This window comes from Osmerus mordax, chromosome 3, assembly GCF_038355195.1.
Source record: "Osmerus mordax isolate fOsmMor3 chromosome 3, fOsmMor3.pri, whole genome shotgun sequence".
NCBI classification, from domain to species: Eukaryota; Metazoa; Chordata; class Actinopteri; order Osmeriformes; family Osmeridae; genus Osmerus; species Osmerus mordax.
This window is the reverse complement of record NC_090052.1, coordinates 9,516,656-9,534,264: the sequence shown is the minus strand read 5'-3', so window position 1 is coordinate 9,534,264 and position 17,609 is coordinate 9,516,656. Positions and strand designations below refer to the sequence as shown.

Genomic DNA, 17,609 nt, shown 5'->3' with positions numbered 1-17,609 from the left:
GCAACTTATATTTTATTTTATTGTATATTTAATTCTATTCTAATCCCACTTAGTACTGCTAGTTTATGTACCCTTAGTATAGATAGTCCACATATTTAAATTTTAGGTATATGTTTATTGTATGCACCTTCCTGCCAAAGCAAATTCCTTGTCTGTGCAAACTTTCATGGCGAATAAATCCCATTCTGATTCTGATTCTGAATGATATTTGTTCTTTGATTACAGGTTGCATCAATCTTTGATTTGATTACAGGTTTTGTTATTTTGGTAATTTTAGCAATTTTTGTTTAACTTTACTTACAGTTCAGTACAGTGTAATTGTGTGGCGTGATAATGAAATGCTATTGTGATCATGATTAATTTCAAATCATACAAAGTGTCATGATGCTTGCCCGTTGAAATGAACGAATGACTCGAATTCTTTTTAAATATTGGTGCTGGTGAGTGCTTTCTGCACAGCTTTCTGTTTGAAAACTAAAGTGTAAGAACGTTTCGGCATGCTGCTTCAGATTTCTACACAATGTAGACAAGCGCAGCTTAAATTTTACACTAGGCTTTGTGTTTGCCCTCCTTGTCTATTCTTTGTCTATGGCCGCACTGTAGTTACAATTAACTAAATCTCTCTTGCTAATTAAACGTTTAATCGAAGAAATACGGTATTATAATCCTCAAGCCACAACTTCTAAAATATAAAACTGTGATGTCCTCCTAGGGATTAAACATACATTTGTTTTTCTCATGTAAGCCTAAATAACTATCTCAATGAGTCCATAAAGAACTAAGATGTACTTCAAGCAACTTCAGGCCAATATTAAAATTGCACCACATCCACACATCCTAGATTCTATCTGGTCTTATCTCAGAGTAAGTTCTTGTAATGTCCTGCAAGACCACCTTAGGGGGCGAGATGAGGGCTCTGACACCTCCTGCATCGAAACAGATAACTGATAACACACTCTGCGCATGTGTGTGTGTTTGTTTTCCAGGGGATACAGTTCCTCCTGGAGAACGACCTTCTACAGCACACGCCCGAGGACATAGCACAGTTCCTTTACAAGGGTGAGGGCCTCAACAAAACAGTCATTGGAGACTACCTAGGAGAACGGTCAGTTTTGGCTTCATTTACTCCTCCATGTTTCCTCTTCCTTTTCTTTCCTTTCTTCCATCATTCTCTCTTGGACTGCTCAGACCTGGGCATTAATCCTCAGGAAATGGAGTGTCTGGATGTTTCTGTGGTGAGACAGTGGAACAGCTCTGGCTACATGTGATTCTTATCTCCAACCAATTCTGTGAGAATGTCAAAATAATGTTTCCATAGTTGGATCTTGGTCCTGGTACTGACATCAATAGCTTTGCAGTGTTTGAGGCCTCCAACCTCACCTGAAAATGCATTTTTAAAGGTCAAAAAACTTAAAAGTGCAAATTACTTTAATAATCTTGTTTTTGTGTCTATTGAGGAGACGTGAGGATAATTCAATAACAGCATGGCAGAATGAACCTGGCCGTGTTTAGTGTTTGATGTGACACGTTTCTCTTACAGTGATGACTTCAACATCAAAGTCCTGCACGCTTTTGTGGAGCTTCATGAGTTCTCAGACCTTAACCTTGTACAAGCTTTAAGGTGAGCAGTTTGTGTTTATGTGTGTGTGTGGGGGGGGAGGGGGGGCTTGAATGTGTGTCTGTCTTCTCATGTTCCTCTTGTGTCAGTGGAGGACACACTTGAGGAGAGGACAAACAAATAATTGATTGAACATCGGAAACAAGCCTGCTATGTAATGATACCAGGCTGCATCATCTAGAAATTCAAAAGCTGTAGGCGTGGACCCTCCTGTTATTCAGTCTTTGTGTTCAGTTGAAATTGGTTTTACACTTTCATGGATGTATGCATTATAGTTCATTATGGACATTATAATGACGTCTCCTTTTTACATCGTTGAGAGCCTCTCCTCTTTCCCTCGCCAGTTCTCACTCTTCCTCCCTCTCTCTTTCTCTTTCTCTCTCCTCTGTAATTATATCTATCTCCCTCTCTCCTCTCTCTGTAACTCTCTATTTATCTTTTTCTCTCTCTCTCTGCTGGTGTAGGCAATTTCTGTGGAGCTTCAGACTCCCAGGCGAGGCCCAGAAGATTGACCGCATGATGGAGGCCTTTGCCTCCAGGTATTGCCAATGCAACTCAGGCGTCTTCCAGTCCACAGGTACAATGCTACACATATACAAACATGCACACATACAAACACACACACACACATACACGTAAATACCTAGATTATCAGTCAAGACTGATATCCTAATAATTAACAAAACAAGCAGAAGAATGATATCTGGAAATGACAACCTTTCTAGAAAGTTCACTACCGATTTGAAAATAACTCTGTCTAATTACTGTAATCTTTCATGACTCAGTGTCGACCGACAGACTGCTAGTTGCTGTGTAATCACCATGACGATAACTATAGTGATCGCTGGTCAATAGGAGAGGGTCGTTAGTGCTGCGTGCACATGCCACACGTTGTCCCCTGTCCCCTAAGGTCACCGAGGGTGACGGTTGGTCCAGTGAGGTGGTGACAGGGAAGGTGATGAATATGTATGTAGTGCAGTGGTGACACACCCAGACTAAGTAGGAGATGCTGCTACTGGTTGGTTCATCCCTACTCTCTGATCTCTACTAGATGGTATATTATAATTAGTGGTGGGCATAGATTATTGTTTTAAATCTAGATTAATCTCACTGTAATCTTGGCGTTAATCTAGATTAATCTAGATTAAAATGGCTCATTTGAATTCCGCTGAAGGCATTCAGAATATTTGTGCTACCCAAATAATTACTAAAAGTAAGTCTTTGAGAACGAGTTTCTCAAGCCAGGTGGCGCATTAGACCAGGGGCTCATCTCCTGTTTCCAAAATGCATCACAAATTGCTTGAGAAAGCTGTTCTACTATGATAATTGGTGATGAAAATAAATTATGTTCAATAAGATGTACTTGTGTTTATTAACTGTTTATTAGATTAGTTAGCTTGGCTGATAGAGCTGTGCTGACGGGCTTGCCTCGGTTGCACTCAAACATAGTAGTTTGACGACGACTCTTCCCCTGCGCTACATCAGTGCTTGGCCCGGCATCTTCCGCATTAGCTAAGGGATGCTTTGCGTTTAGGTGGTATTTCAGACTGGAAGAACTCCTACAGTAAACTAATTCCGCATAGCACAAGGTGCAAACAACCTTAGTCTTGTCGAGGTTTCCATTGGGAAGCTTCTTAAAAATACATTTTCCCTGAAGCAAACCAGATGGCTTCATAGCTGCATCCATGTTAGCACGTCACGTTTGATGTGATAATTTCATACACAAGGCATACACACAGGTTCGAAGACTCGTTCTCGCCCCCTACAGTGCAATTCGGCTAGGCATACATCCGCGCTAAAATATCAAGGTGAAAGTCATCACAGCTTGCGTAGTAAAGACCCAGCTCCCAACCCAACTTTGAGAATAGATTAGCGGCGATATTTTTTTTATCGCCCGATAAGTCCGATAACGCAGCACGTTAACGCCGATAACAGCCCACCACTAATTATAATGGGATTTGTTTACATAACATAAACGTATTTTATGTCAGTAACTAACTAGAATGACTGTAACCGGATATCCCTGAGGTTGTTCCAGATTTTTTATATTAGAAAGATCACAATGTCCTCTCAGTTTGAGTTTGTGTACAGTAAACAGTCCCAAACACAACTGAATACTTCAAAACAGTATTTCAAGTTTGAAGGCATGATGCTGGGTTCCCCTAATATTCAGTATTATTCTGTTTGTTTTTACCTCAGACACGTGTTACGTGTTGTCTTTTGCCATCATCATGCTGAACACCAGCCTGCACAACCCCAACGTGAGGGACAAGCCCCCTGTGGAGCGCTTCATCTCCATGAACAGAGGCATTAACGAGGGGGGCGACCTGCCCGAGGAGCTGCTCAGGGTGTGTGTGTGTCTGCTTGTGTGTGTGTGCGAGTGTATGTGTGGGTGTGTGTGTGTGTGTGTGTGTTTGTGTGTTTAAGCAGATGAGCAGTATTAATAATATCACATTTGGAATGTTAAACCCACAGCCTGTGGCCAACACCAGTGTGCCCCTAGGCTCACCTCAAGTTTAAAAGGGCACGCTGTCAGGAAATGTACTTAGTTTTTCTCCTAGTCTCTTCTTCAGTCTCATGTTTTTCCCAAACTAGCACACAGACTAAACCCAGATTTAAGGTGCAGAGGTCACACCTCTCCTTTCCTAGAAGGATCTAGCTGTTTAGGTTTTATGCACCGGTAAGCTGAGGAGCTACAGTGAATATTTGTGCGTGTGTTCATTTGCAAGTGTTAAGAGACACTAATGCCACCCTCCTCTATCTCATCTATCTCTGGCTAATCCTCTCTCTCTCACCCTTCTTTCTTCCCTTACTCTGTGTCCCCTCCTCCATCTCTCTTTGTTTCCCTTTCTGTATTCTCTCTATCCCCAGAATCTGTACGAGAGCATCAAGAGCGAACCTTTCAAGATCCCGGAGGATGATGGGAACGACCTGACACACACGTTCTTCAACCCAGACAGAGAGGGCTGGCTGCTCAAATTAGGTTAATAGGAAAGGATACAATTTTCCCTGCAATAGGAATGCATGACTTCTCAGGATGATCTCTTGATCAGGATTAACCTTAACCAGGTTGGCTTTCATACCGTATTACCAGGGGTTAAAACTCACAGTATTAAATGCGTGTGGCTGTGCAACAGGAAGTCACCTGCGATCAGTGTCTGGTCCTGCTTGAAGTGTCTCCTGGTTGAGTTATGTTTAGCAACAGCCTTGAGAGGATGTCTGAGGAAATCAGAGAACGTGTTTATCACATTAATACTTATTCTGGATTCAATGTAGAATACCGATAATAATGGCTTTCAGGTCATTCACAGACAAGCGTGTTGTATAGTATTAACATGTCACATTTGAGAGGGCAGTGAACTTCCAGTATGATTTTAGCTGGTGCGTACGGATCAGAGTGTGTCTCAGTGCTGTCATGCTGGCTGACGTGTTACCATGGCCATGTTACCATGGCAGCTCGTAGACTGCAGTGATCAGCAACCTTCCCAGAATACATTGCACAAACACAGTAAGAGGCTGGGAAGCTGACAATGTCAAAAATAACCTTTGAGGAAATCTTTATCAGTGTGGTGATAAAAATGTATCAGTGGCTCTCTCAATTTCATTAACATGAGTTTGTTGTCTGTGTGTACACATGTTCCTAATTTTCTCCCCCTTCCTCTTAACGTCACATAACATTAGGGTTGTAAGTGTGTGTGTGTGTCTTTTAATAATGGTGTGTTTTTAATTTAGTCTGGATACTACAATTGTTTCAAGTTTCTTCCTATTGAGCCCATTAACCCTAACCTCTCATCTCTCTCCCCTCCATCCTCCCCTCTTTTATAGCCTCCTTCACTATCTCTCTTGGTCCCTCATGTGCCTTAGCACAACACTCTCACAGTAAACTGCCATAACTGTGTCATCATAGCAGCCTTGTTACTGCCTGTCAAAAGTTGAAGGCCACTCACTGCAGGGGGCTTCAGTTTTTCACACAAACGCACAGGTTTGTGCACATAAATGCGCACACACCTGCACAAACACACACCTGGTTCAAACCTGCACATTCCAAAAGTTCTTGGTAATGTCTTTGTAGTCTTGTCAAACTCTATAGAAACTTACACTAAATAGAGCCAGTGTGCCTTCAGAATGGAGTGACATGACATGGGACATACATAAACATGTTAGGTTGTATTACAGTTTTTTTCAACTGCTTACACACATTACTTTTATTTTTTCTCAAAACCTTACACACAAATCCAAGAATTGCACACACAAAATGTAAAATGCCTCACATCTCTTGCAAAATGAAGCACTGCATTCAAAATATCACAAACACGTTTCAAAAGCAAACATTTGTCTTACATTGCAAACACCTTTGCAATAATATTACATTTTTGTATAGTATATCATATACACAGTTATTACAGTTTTTTTCAAATGCTTACACAATTTTTTTTTACTTGTCCTCTAACACACAAATCCAACAATTGCACACACAAAATGCCTCGCTTCTCTTGCTAAATCAGTCATCATCAGAGTCATCATCCTTCCCATATACTCTTGGCAGGAAGTGTGGAGCCAGTTACTGTATAGTTGGTGTGTTTAATGGAACATTGCTGAAGGAATACAAGGACGTATGTTAGTTCTCAACCAGACTAATAATGATTGTCAATGTCGCTGCCTATGGACAGATTATTTAATACTGTTACCACTATCCGGTAGTACCGCACAATCATTGTGCTATTACTGCTAAAATGTATTCTTCTCTTAACCATCCTGTTGTTTTTAAATAAAGTTTTCCTATGAAGGCTACCAGTCTGTCACTAATGCCAGTGTGTCATTTCCTGTTTCCTCTTTCACTTCCTGTCAGGAGGGCGGGTAAAGACTTGGAAGAGAAGGTGGTTCATCCTAACTGATAACTGCCTCTACTACTTTGAGTACACCACAGTAAGTCTACCAGGGTTGAGATAATATATGGCACAGTACAAACAATCATAGTTATCATAATCACAACAATCACATTATTGTGTGTGTGTGTATGAGTGGCTGTCTGTCCTAGATAAAAGCATCATCAGCACTTTGGTCTCCTCTGCCCTGGTATTATCCTTGTGGATGCTGTCATGATGTCCTGTCCCCTAGACACTGGCACGCGCATTATTTCCTACATTACAGAGAACAGACCAGAGGGTAGTGAAGGTTGTTTTCCAGACTAGGAAACCATGTACCAGCACATTTTGTCCACTTTTGTTCTCTTTATTTCTCTCTCCTTCCCTCCCTCTCTCCCTCTCGTTCTCTCTTCATCCACCTCTATCTCTATCTCTCCCTCATCCTCTCTCCCTCTGTCTCATTCTCTCTCTATCTGCCTCGCTTCATATTTCCTTCTCTCCCTCTCCTTCTCTCTTCATCTCCCTTTCTCCCCCTCCCCTGACCTGGCCTTGGTGCTTGCGTCTCTCTCTCTCTCTCTTCCTCTCTTCACCAGGATAAGGAGCCTCGAGGCATCATTCCTCTGGAAAACCTCAGCATCAGAGAGGTGGAGGAACCCAGGAAACCAGTGAGTGTTTGTCCACATTGGTCAACGCCTTAACCCTGACCTCAATATACACATTATATACCTCAATACACCTCAACATACGCATTATACAGTATATCTCAATATACAGTTAGGTCCATAAGTATTTGGACATTGACACAATTTTCATCATTTTGGCTCTGTATACCACCACAATGGATTTGAAATTAAACAATCAAGATGTGCTTTAAGTGCAGACTTTCAGCTTTAATTTCAGGGTATTTACATCCAAATCAGGTGAACGGTGTAGGAATTACAACACATTTTATATGTGGCCCCACCCTTTTTAAGGGACCAAAAATAATTGGACAAACTAACAATCATAAATCTAATTGTCACTTTTAATACTTGGTTGCAAATCCTTTGCAGTCAATGACAGCCTGAAGTCTGGAACCCATAGACATCACCAGACGCTGGGTTTCGTCCCTGGTGATGCTCTGCCAGGCCTCTACTGCAACTGTCTTCAGTTCCTGCTTGTTCTTGGGGCATTTTCCCTTCAGTTTTGTCTTTAGCAAGTGAAATGCATGCTCAATTGGATTTAGGTCAGGTGATTGACTTGGCCATTGCAGAACATTCCACTTCTTTGCCTTAAAAAACTCTTTGGTTGCTTTCGCAGTATGCTTCGGGTCATTGTCCATCTGCACTGTGAAGCGCCGTCCTATGAGTTCTGAAGCATTTGGCTGAATCTGAGCAGATAATATTGCCCGAAACACTTCAGAATTCATCCTACTGCTTTTGTCAGCAGTCACATCATCGATAAATACAAGGGAACCAGTTCCATTGGCAGCCATACATGCCCTCGCCATAACACTACCTCCACCATGCTTCACTGATGAGGTGGTATGCTTTGGATCATGAGCAGTTCCTTCCCTTTTCCATACTCTTCTCTTCCCATTATTCTGGTACAAGTTGATCTTGGTCTCATCTGTCCATAGGATGTTGTTCCAGAACTGTACAGGCTCTTGTTTTTTGGCAAACTCTAATCTGGTCTTCCTGTTTTTGAGACTCACCAATGGTTTACATCTTGTGGTGAACCCTCTGTATTTACTCTGGTGAAGTCTTCTCTTAATTGTTGACTTTGACACAGATACGCCTAACTCCTGGAGAGTGTTCTTGATCTGGCCAACTGTTGTGAAGGGGTTTTTCTTCACCAGGGAAAGAATTCTTCTGTCATCCACCACAGTTGTTTTCCGTGGTCTTCCGGGTCTTTTGGTGTTGCTGAGCTCACCAGTGCGTTCTTTCTTTTTAAGAATGTACCAAACAGTTGATTTGGCCACACCTAATGTTTTTGCTATCTCTCTGATAGGTTTGTTTTGATTTTTCAGCCTAACGATGGCTTGCTTCACTGATGGTGACAGCTCTTTGGACTTCATATTGAGAGTTGACAGCAACAGATTCCAAACACAAATACCATACTTGAAATGAACTCTAGACCTTTTATCTGCTCCTTGTCAATGAAATAACAAACTCCCTTTATGAGGGAATAACATACACCTGGCCATGGAACAGCTGAGCAGCCAATTGTCCAATTACTTTTGGTCCCTTAAAAAGGGGGGGGCCACATATAAAATGTGTTGTAATTCCTACACCGTTCACCTGATTTGGATGTAAATACCCTGAAATTAAAGCTGAAAGTCTGCACTTAAAGCACATCTTGATTGTTTAATTTCAAATCCATTGTGGTGGTATACAGAGCCAAAATGATGAAAATTGTGTCAATGTCCAAATACTTATGGACCTAACTGTACACCTCATTATATACCTCAATACTTCAAAATACCTCGAAATACACATTATATACCTCAATACACCTCAACATACACATTATATACCTCAATACACCTCAACGTACGCAGTATACAGTATATCTCAATATAAACTGCAAATGTTTACTCCTCGACAGGTCTGCAAACGCCTTTGTAAACCGAGATATGTTCAAACGTTTGTTAACCGAGACCGTAGGTCGATTTGTTAAAACGTTTGTTACGTTTGAACAAATCTCGGTTTACAAAGGCGTTTGCAGACCTGTCGAGGACGTAATTTGCACAGCCATGAATCGAACCGGTAACCTTCAGATTACTAGCCCGAATCCCTAATCGCTCAGCCACCTGACTCCCATATTACTTCATGCTCGAGTGCAACAATACATGTCGTTGAGAAAGCAGCAGGTCAAGAGCAATTACCGCATTTCACGGTAAATAAGCCGCATCGTGTATCAGCCACCCCCCCCCCAGAATGAGCACTTTGTGTTTGCAAAGTAGAGTAGTAGTGCGTTTTTTCTTTGTGTTTGCAAAGTAGTGTGTTTGCAGAGTATAAGCCGCACTGGAGTACAAGCCGCACTTTATAAGCAAACAATATTACCGTTGCGTGGCCCAATGCTGTCAAATAATCACTTACACGTTCATGCTATGGCTGCGGACAGCTTGGATAGCATTGTTTGGAGAACTCCAAACAATGCTTATTTAACTAAGCTAATGCCTTTAACTTAGTAGCTTTTCAGCTTGCCGCAGGGCATTCTGAGTACCAAGAGCAATGCACGAGTATAGGCGATCTTACAGCATTGTGTAACACACTTCGGTTGTGGATAGTATGTCCAGAAATAAATCCAAGTCACTCATTTAGTGGCAGAATCCATTGTTATGTCTACAAAATTATTTAGATATATTATAAGTTTAGCTAGCTTGCAAATCCTGAGGATAGCCTACTGTAGCAGACCTTTCTATGTGACAACGGACAAGGGTGTTTTGTCCCTCGGGAGTTGCCGTAGGCTTAATTCTGAAAGCATTACGTGAAATAAGTGAGGGCTGTTCGATGGCGATGTCAAGAAGAGCAGTGATAAAATACAAGTTATGAAAAAATACAATTATATCTAAAACGAACTTACAAAGAGCTTGGTTAGACTACCAAAGTTGACTTAGTAATGTTGTTAGCGATGCTAGGGTTATTTTGCTAGCCAGCCTAGCCTATAACATTTCACTGGGTTTGCAGCTGTTTGATTAACTGAAATTATTATAAAATGTTGTGTTCTACTAGCCATTTTCCTACTTTAGCAAGTCACTGTATTTCCAAGCCCTGATAGTGTAACTGAGAAAACAGTAAATAATTCCTCTTTCAAGTAATAAGCCCCCGTTCAATTGTTGAGCTTAAAATTAGCTGCACGGTCGGTAGAGATCTTGAGAGAAGCCACTTTTGTGTTCTGAAACCGGACTATAAGCCGCTTCGAAATATAAGCCGCACAAGCACAAGAAAACTGTAAAATCGGAGTACAAGTCGCGGCTTATTTTCCGTAAAATACGGTACATTTACATTTATGCATTTAGCAGACGCTTTTATCCAAAGCGACTTCCAAGAGAGAGCTTTACAAAAGTGCATAGGTCACTGATCATAACAACGAGATAGCCCCAAACATTGCGAGCAGACAAAACATGAAGCATACATTGTGAAAAACCAAATAAGTGCCAAAGGGAAGAACCATAAGATCATGCAGATCATGCAACCAGACGGTTGTTAGAAGAAGACCGTAGGTGGTGGGTGGGGGTGTAAGGCTGGAGGAGAGACTTGATGTAGTCGGTTGCAGTCCCGTTCACCGCTCGAAAGGTCAGTACCAGGATCTTGAATCTGATACGGGCTGTGATGGGTAGCCAGTGAAGATGAGGAGCGGGGTAACATGGGAGCGTCTGGGTAGGTTGAAGACCTTGCGGGCTGGCGCGTTTTGAATCCTCTGGAGAGGACGGGTTGCGCATGCTGGGAGACCGGCGAGCAGCGAGTTGCAGTAGTCCAACTTTGAGAGAACAAGTGCTTGGACTAGCAGCTGGGTGGAATGCTCAGAGAGGTATCTCCTGATCTTCCGGATGTTGTAGAGGGTGAATCTACACGACCGTGAGACTGCAGCAATGTGGGCCATGATGGAAAGCTTGTCATCCATGGTAACCCCGAGGTTCCTGGCAGAGGATGAAGGGGTCACCGTCGCAGATCCCAGGGTGATTGAGAGATCGTGGGAGATGGAGGGCTTGGCCAGGATGATGAGAAGTTCTGTTTTTGCGAGGTTCAGCTGGAGGTGGTGCTTGGTCATCCAGGCAGAGATGTCTGTGAGGCAGGCCTCGATCCTAGCTGAGATCACCGGATCAGTTGGGGGGAACAACAGGTACAGCTGCGTGTCGTCAGCGTAGCAGTGGTAGGAGAAGCCATGGGAGGTGATGATTGGTCCAAGTGAGGTGGTGTAGAGGGAGAAGAAGAGGGGTCCAAGGACGGAGCCCTGTGGGACACCAGTGGAGAGCTGGCGGGGTCCTGACACTTTGCCTCCCCAGGAGATCTGGTATGATCTTCCCGACAGGTAGGATGAGATCCACTGAAGTGCAGTGCCAGTGATGCCCATCTCAGACAGTCTGGCGAGCAGGATCTGATGGTTAACTGTATCAAACGCTGCAGAAAGGTCCAGCAGAATGATGACGGATTACCTCGAAGCCGCTCTGGCAGACTGGAGGGCAGTGGTGACTGACAGGAGGGCAGTTTCTGTGGAGTGGCCAGTCTTGAAGCCCGATTGGTTGGGGTCCAGCAGGTTGTTCTGAGAGAGAAAGTTTGACTGTTGGTTAGATACAGCGCGTTCAATTGTTTTTGAAAGGAAGGGTAGCAGTGATACTGGTCTGTAGTTCTGGAGGACGGCTGGGTTAAGGGAGGGTTTTTTGAGTAGAGGGCCAACTCTGGCCTGTTTGAAGGCAGAGCGGAAAGTGCCGGAAGCAAGAGAAGAGTTGAGGACATGGAGAATATAAGTTATGATGGAGGGAGAGATGGTTTGAAAGAGAGGGTAGGGGACTGGATCAAGGGGACAGGAGGTGGGGCGATGGGAGAGAATGAGGTCAGAGACATCTGCCTTGGACCGGGGAGAGAAAGAGTTTAGACATTTAGTTGGGTCAGTCATACAGGGTGAGAGGGTGGGAAATGTGGGTTTAGGGAACCGACTGCTAATGTCGGCGACTTTTTTCTCAAAGAAGGAGGAGAAGTAGTCTGCTGTTAGGGTGGAGGGGGGGGGGGGGTTAAGAAGGGTGGAGAAGGTAGAGAAAAGTTTGTGGGGGTTTGAGGCAGAGTTAATGTTGTTCAGGAAGTAGTGTGTTTTAGCATCAGTTATGCGGGCAGATAAGGATTTAAGGAGGGAGTGGTACTTATCAAGGTCCAGACCGTCTTTGGACTTGTGCCATCTCCTCTCAGCTGCCCGAAAGATGGACCATTCTTCACGAATAACGTCTGTGAGCCACGGGCAGGAGGGAGAAGATCGTGCAGGCCTGGTTGACAGGGGACAGAGAGTGTCAAGTGATGCAGTCAATGTGGATAACAGGGAGTTGGTGGCAGTGTCAGTGGGGTGTGAAGTGAACTCGTCAATGGGAGGGAGGATGATACAATGGAGGAGAAATGGGAGGGGGATAGGGAGCGAAGGTTGCGCCGGAAAGTTACGAGAGGAGGGGAGGTAGGAGGAGTTGGAGGGAGAGATACAGACAATTGGATAATGGAGTGATCGGAAATGTGTAGTGGGGTTACAGAGGTTAAGTCAGTGATACAGTTAAGTGTCAGGATGAGGTCGAGCTGTTTGCCTGCCTTGTGGGTCGCCGGTGTGTTCAGCAGCATCAGGTCGAAGGAAGTCAGAAGAGACATGAAGTCGACGGCCTGCCTTCCTTCGAGGTGGATGTTGAAGTGCCCAAGGATTATCAGCGGGGTTCCATCATCCGGGAGGATGCTGAGAAGCATGTCCAGCTCCTCCACAAAGTCGGCTAGCGGCCCTGGTGGGCGATAGAGGACAACTAAGAATGCTTTGATCATTACATTACATTTACATTTAGTCATTTAGCAGACGCTCTTATCCAGAGCGACTTACAGTGAGTACAGGGACATTCCCCCGAGGCAAGTAGGGTGAAGTGCCTTGCCCAAGGACACAAGGTCATTTGGCACAGCCAGGATTCGAACCAACAACCTTCTGATTAATAGCCCGACTCCCTAACCGCTCAGCCATCTGACTCCCATCAGTTAGGATCAGGATCAGTTAGCATCACATAATGGTGTTCAAATGATTTGGCGGTAACAGAGAGTGGGGTGGATGTGTATTTGATATGTGGGGAAAGAAGCAAACCTGTCCCAACACCTCGCCCGGTTGAGCGGAGTGAGTGAGAGAACGAGTGGTTGACGGAGAGAGCAGCTGGAGTTGCAGTGTTTTCTGGGCGGATCCATGTCTCTGTCAGCGCAAGGGCATGAAGAGAAGCATGGGATGAAAACACCGGGATGAAGTCTGCCTTGTTCACGGCAGACTGGCAGTTCCAGAGCCCTATAGAAAGAGAGAGGGCAGGTGGTGAAGATCTGGATAGGTAGCTAAGGTTAGAAGTGGACCGTATATACTTTGTGACATCTGCATCTGCGAGTGGTGTAATGAACGGGAATGCTGAAGAAACACATGCTAGCTATGAATATGTTCTATGTGGATTAGAATACAAATAGGGTGATACTTATCAGAAGAGGTGATCCAGCCTCGTCGGCCATCCTCGGTGGACTCCCGCAGGTAGACTCCCTGTCTTTGTTCGACCGATTAAGCATCGGTATTAGAATTGTTCTGTTACAGGTTATGGCGTAGACAGTGGCCCACAACTGTGTGTATCGATAATAAACACTCAGTACTGCCACCGGTTGATTCCCGACTCCTCGATTAGCATCCCGGCTAGGGGTGTTACCATATTATCTGAGGTCTAGCTAAAACGTTACGGAATGTTTTCCTTCTCCTGAGGAGAGACGCTGTCTAAATCGAATGCTTGCACCATGTCGTTGCTCAGTGCCCGTAACATTTTCTCTATGTAGCCTAACCTAAACCAACTAACTCGACTTCGCACTATGTTACCCATGATTCATCGCACACACATGTTGACCAAACAAGCAACGTATTCCAAGACAACAGCTCTTGGTCTCATAAAAATGTGAAAGCAGAGACGCAGACTCAGGGCTCAGCGACTACATCTGATGCACCTTATTATTTTTTGCAGGATTTTTACACAAAGTAAACACACACCTTAAAACTATGAAATGAACTGAACTATGAACTATTTCAGAATTTAAATGGTGAACTATGAACGTTAACTATTAATGTTTACTTGTATAAACTGAACTTTGAACGAGTTCATGAGAGGTATGAACGTGCACAACACTGCATATCTCATATACACATTAAATACCTCAACGTACACATTATACAGTATATCTCAATATACACCTCATTATATACCTCAATACTTCAAAATACCTTGAAATACACATTATATACCTCAATACACCTCAACATACACAGTATTTATCTCAATATACCACAACATACACATTATATACCTCAATATACACATTCCAACCTTCAACCAACATTAACAGACTATAGTCATAACCCTAAATCTACGCTCATAGTCCTTAGGAGTCAACAAATATTGAAGGTGCTCCTAACTATGTTATAGTTAACATGACAGTTCCTCTCCATTCTTCCAGAACTGTTTTGAGCTCTTCAACCCTAACCACAAGGGTCAGGTGATAAAAGCCTGCAAGACAGAGGCAGACGGACGTGTTGTCGAGGGCAACCACGTAGTGTATAGGATATCGGCGCCCACACCCGAGGAGAAGGAAGAGTGGATCAAGTCAATCAAGTAAGACTCACTGCTTACTGAGACCCCTAACAGGAAGGGAAGTCATTTGTCACCCATGATGTCAGACTAGGACAGGGATTTGATGATGTCAAGAAGCAGGAAAGCTATTTGTGACAAAATGCATAGCAGAGACCATATGAAATGGAAAATTAGTAGACGTTTAAAAGAAACAGATCCAAGCAAGCATCAGTGATGTTCACCCTGGGTAATTTGTATTGCCTGCACTGGAGATGGTGCAATGTCATACAGTCGTTGGCTCAGCAGAGTCAGGCAATAGCATACAATATTTAGAGCAATACTCCCTGTGTTCCATTCATGTATTCAAAGGGGAAATTGATGGGGGTATGGGGGAGAGGGATTAGTTAGCTACCACTTATGGCATTCCAGGCAGTGAGCAGGCAAGTCCAGCTATAGCAGCCAGGAAAGAAGGCTTCAAACTGGGCTGAAGCCCCATCACCCACCACCCTCCTCCATCCTCCCCCTTCCATCCTCCCCGCCCCCAGTAGCGCAGGCTAACAGCAAGCACTTCCCTAAATTAGAGATTGACATAATCTTTGTTGTTTATCCTATAATCTTTAAATCACTGTTAAGAGTTTGAAAACAAACACTAGAAACACATTTTCTAAGGCCCGTTTGTCAAGAAAATAGTAATTATGTCATGCTAAAGTAGGCCACTACAGCATCAGATGCAATCTACGTCATAATTTCATAATTTACTTATGTACCAACGGTCCATTGCAGTGAGTCACCTCCATGCCTTGAGTGGCTTCCCACTTCACTCTCCAATGAATCTTCAGAGCGACACCACGTCGCTTGTCTTTGTTTTGTCAAATTTGGTTGCAGAAATGGACAATAAAACAAAAACTTATGAGAATGAATCTTTCATATGGCGCGGGTGTTCTTTGAGCCTCAATGTGAAGTGAGAGACAGACAGATACAACTGCAGTGGGGGTTGAGATGGGTTTGGCTTTGTATGGCTGCTAACGGGATTTAGCAACCATGAAACTGTGCTCTGCGCTAGAACTCACTGGATGTCAATATACACATTGCCTTTTCTCTGAGATAAAAATTGTGAGAAAAGAATAAGAAAGAGAGAGAGAGATGGGGGAAGAAAGAGATAGGGAGGGAGGGAGGGAGGGAGGGAGGGAGGGAGGGAGGGAGGGAGGGAGGGAGGGAGGGAGGGAGGGAGGGAGGGAGGGAGGGAGGGTTCTAGATCAGGAGGAATCATGGAGAATGTTCCAGGGAAACTCACAGAGATGGAGCTAGAGAACCGGGGAAAAAAGAGAGGAGATAGGACAAGGGGGTGGGTTCTCTTCAGAAACCATGGAAACCAAAGTAGGTCATCGTACAAACTTTTTTCTTTTTTCTGATCTAGTTTGATCTGGGGTTTGTCTAAATCTGCCTGCATTTCCATATCAAAGATGTTCCAGTCTCCCCTTGTGTCTTATTTATTTCATGGTGCTCTGCTCCAATTGGTTTCTCCAGGGCCAGCATCAGCAGAGATCCTTTCTACGATATGCTGGCCACAAGGAAGAGGAGGATCGCCAACAAGAAATGAAGAGGGAACTATCAGCACTCCTCCAACATTCCCCTCCTCCATCACTCCTCCGTCCATTCTATCCTTCTGTAACCGAGTGGAACTGGTTAAACTCACTCCTCAGTAGAAATACCGCCCATCCGTGCTATCGAAGAGCTAGCTTTTCGGTTTGCGTACCTGGTTAAAGCAGAGCTTGTAAGAGTTCAAATCCTGGTGTGGGGAAGATCAGGAGGAAGCTACACTGACGAGTAGCGCAACTACACCTGTTACACCTCCTGAACAATCTCCAAGGCTGCCTTACAGCTGGAGAACCCCGGGGCAGGCGACACAGGAGAAGACTGTCACGTATCATGGATCCACTGATGGACACCATCAGTTTATGATCATCAGGTCCCAAACGCCAGAGGCTGGCAGTGTGATGCAGGCTTGCTGTTTTCTACCCCTCCGCCTCCCTCGGTCTTTCTGTAAGCAGCCCCCCCCCCTTCCTTGAGCCCTTCACCCCCCCCCTTTGTATTTGTGTGTGTGTGCATACTGTTTGCAGCAACTGTGTATGTATCTAAAGTGTGCCAACAGAGGGAAGTTAAGGCCATCTTGTGGAAGGTCCTTGGACTGAGAGGTAAACAAAGTGACAGAGTGGTGTCTCTGCTAGCGAACATACAGAGGTTTGTGTGTTTTATACAGTTGGTTGGGAATGATTCATAAGGGGATATCAAACCAGCTCCTCTTAGTGACATTGTGACAATGTCTGAGCGGGAAAGAGAAGGAGAGGGGGGGGGGAGGGAGAGATCGGAAGAGGAGGGGGTTAGTGAGTTTGTGGGGTGGGTTGAACCTTAATATTGCAGTACCCTAACATGAACGGTCATCATATAACTGGTGCTGAATACATCTCAATAGTGCCATTTGCAGGGGTTCTGCCTCAGTATGAGTACCTCAGTATCCAGAGCTAGGTTAGAATTAGGTCAAATGTAGACCCAGTGTTGAAGTTATAAGTCAGCTGGACTGATTTCATATTATGTGTGCACCACATGACAATGAAAAGTGCATACTTATGATTTTGGTTGTGAATTAAAGTTGCAGTTGTACAATGCCCAGATGAAGCCAACTTGTGAACTCAGAAGCCCTTTTTAACAGAGTAACTTGCCTTTAAGCTTTTTATGGGCATGCAGAAACCATCTATGGGCACTAGTCAGTTTAAGCTTTTCTTTTTAAAATCTCTCAAGGTCCAAAGCTACTGGACTGTGTTGA

The 17,609-nt window shown here is 43.9% G+C and overlaps 1 protein-coding gene across 1 annotated transcript in view; it reads left to right on the top strand.

The window, feature by feature from the left end:
- LOC136938180 (cytohesin-3) overlaps positions 1–16,905 on the top strand; it is a 44,504-nt gene extending 27,599 nt beyond the window's left edge. Inside the window, exons 4-12 of the mRNA XM_067231455.1 lie at positions 987–1,105; positions 1,541–1,621; positions 2,083–2,195; positions 3,818–3,966; positions 4,490–4,601; positions 6,468–6,544; positions 7,077–7,148; positions 14,673–14,827; positions 16,313–16,905. Coding sequence (XP_067087556.1) covers positions 987–1,105; positions 1,541–1,621; positions 2,083–2,195; positions 3,818–3,966; positions 4,490–4,601; positions 6,468–6,544; positions 7,077–7,148; positions 14,673–14,827; positions 16,313–16,385 — 951 coding nt within the window. The 3' untranslated portion in view covers positions 16,386–16,905. The remainder of the gene's footprint in view (positions 1–986; positions 1,106–1,540; positions 1,622–2,082; positions 2,196–3,817; positions 3,967–4,489; positions 4,602–6,467; positions 6,545–7,076; positions 7,149–14,672; positions 14,828–16,312) is intronic.
- Positions 16,906–17,609: the final 704 nt, after the last annotated feature.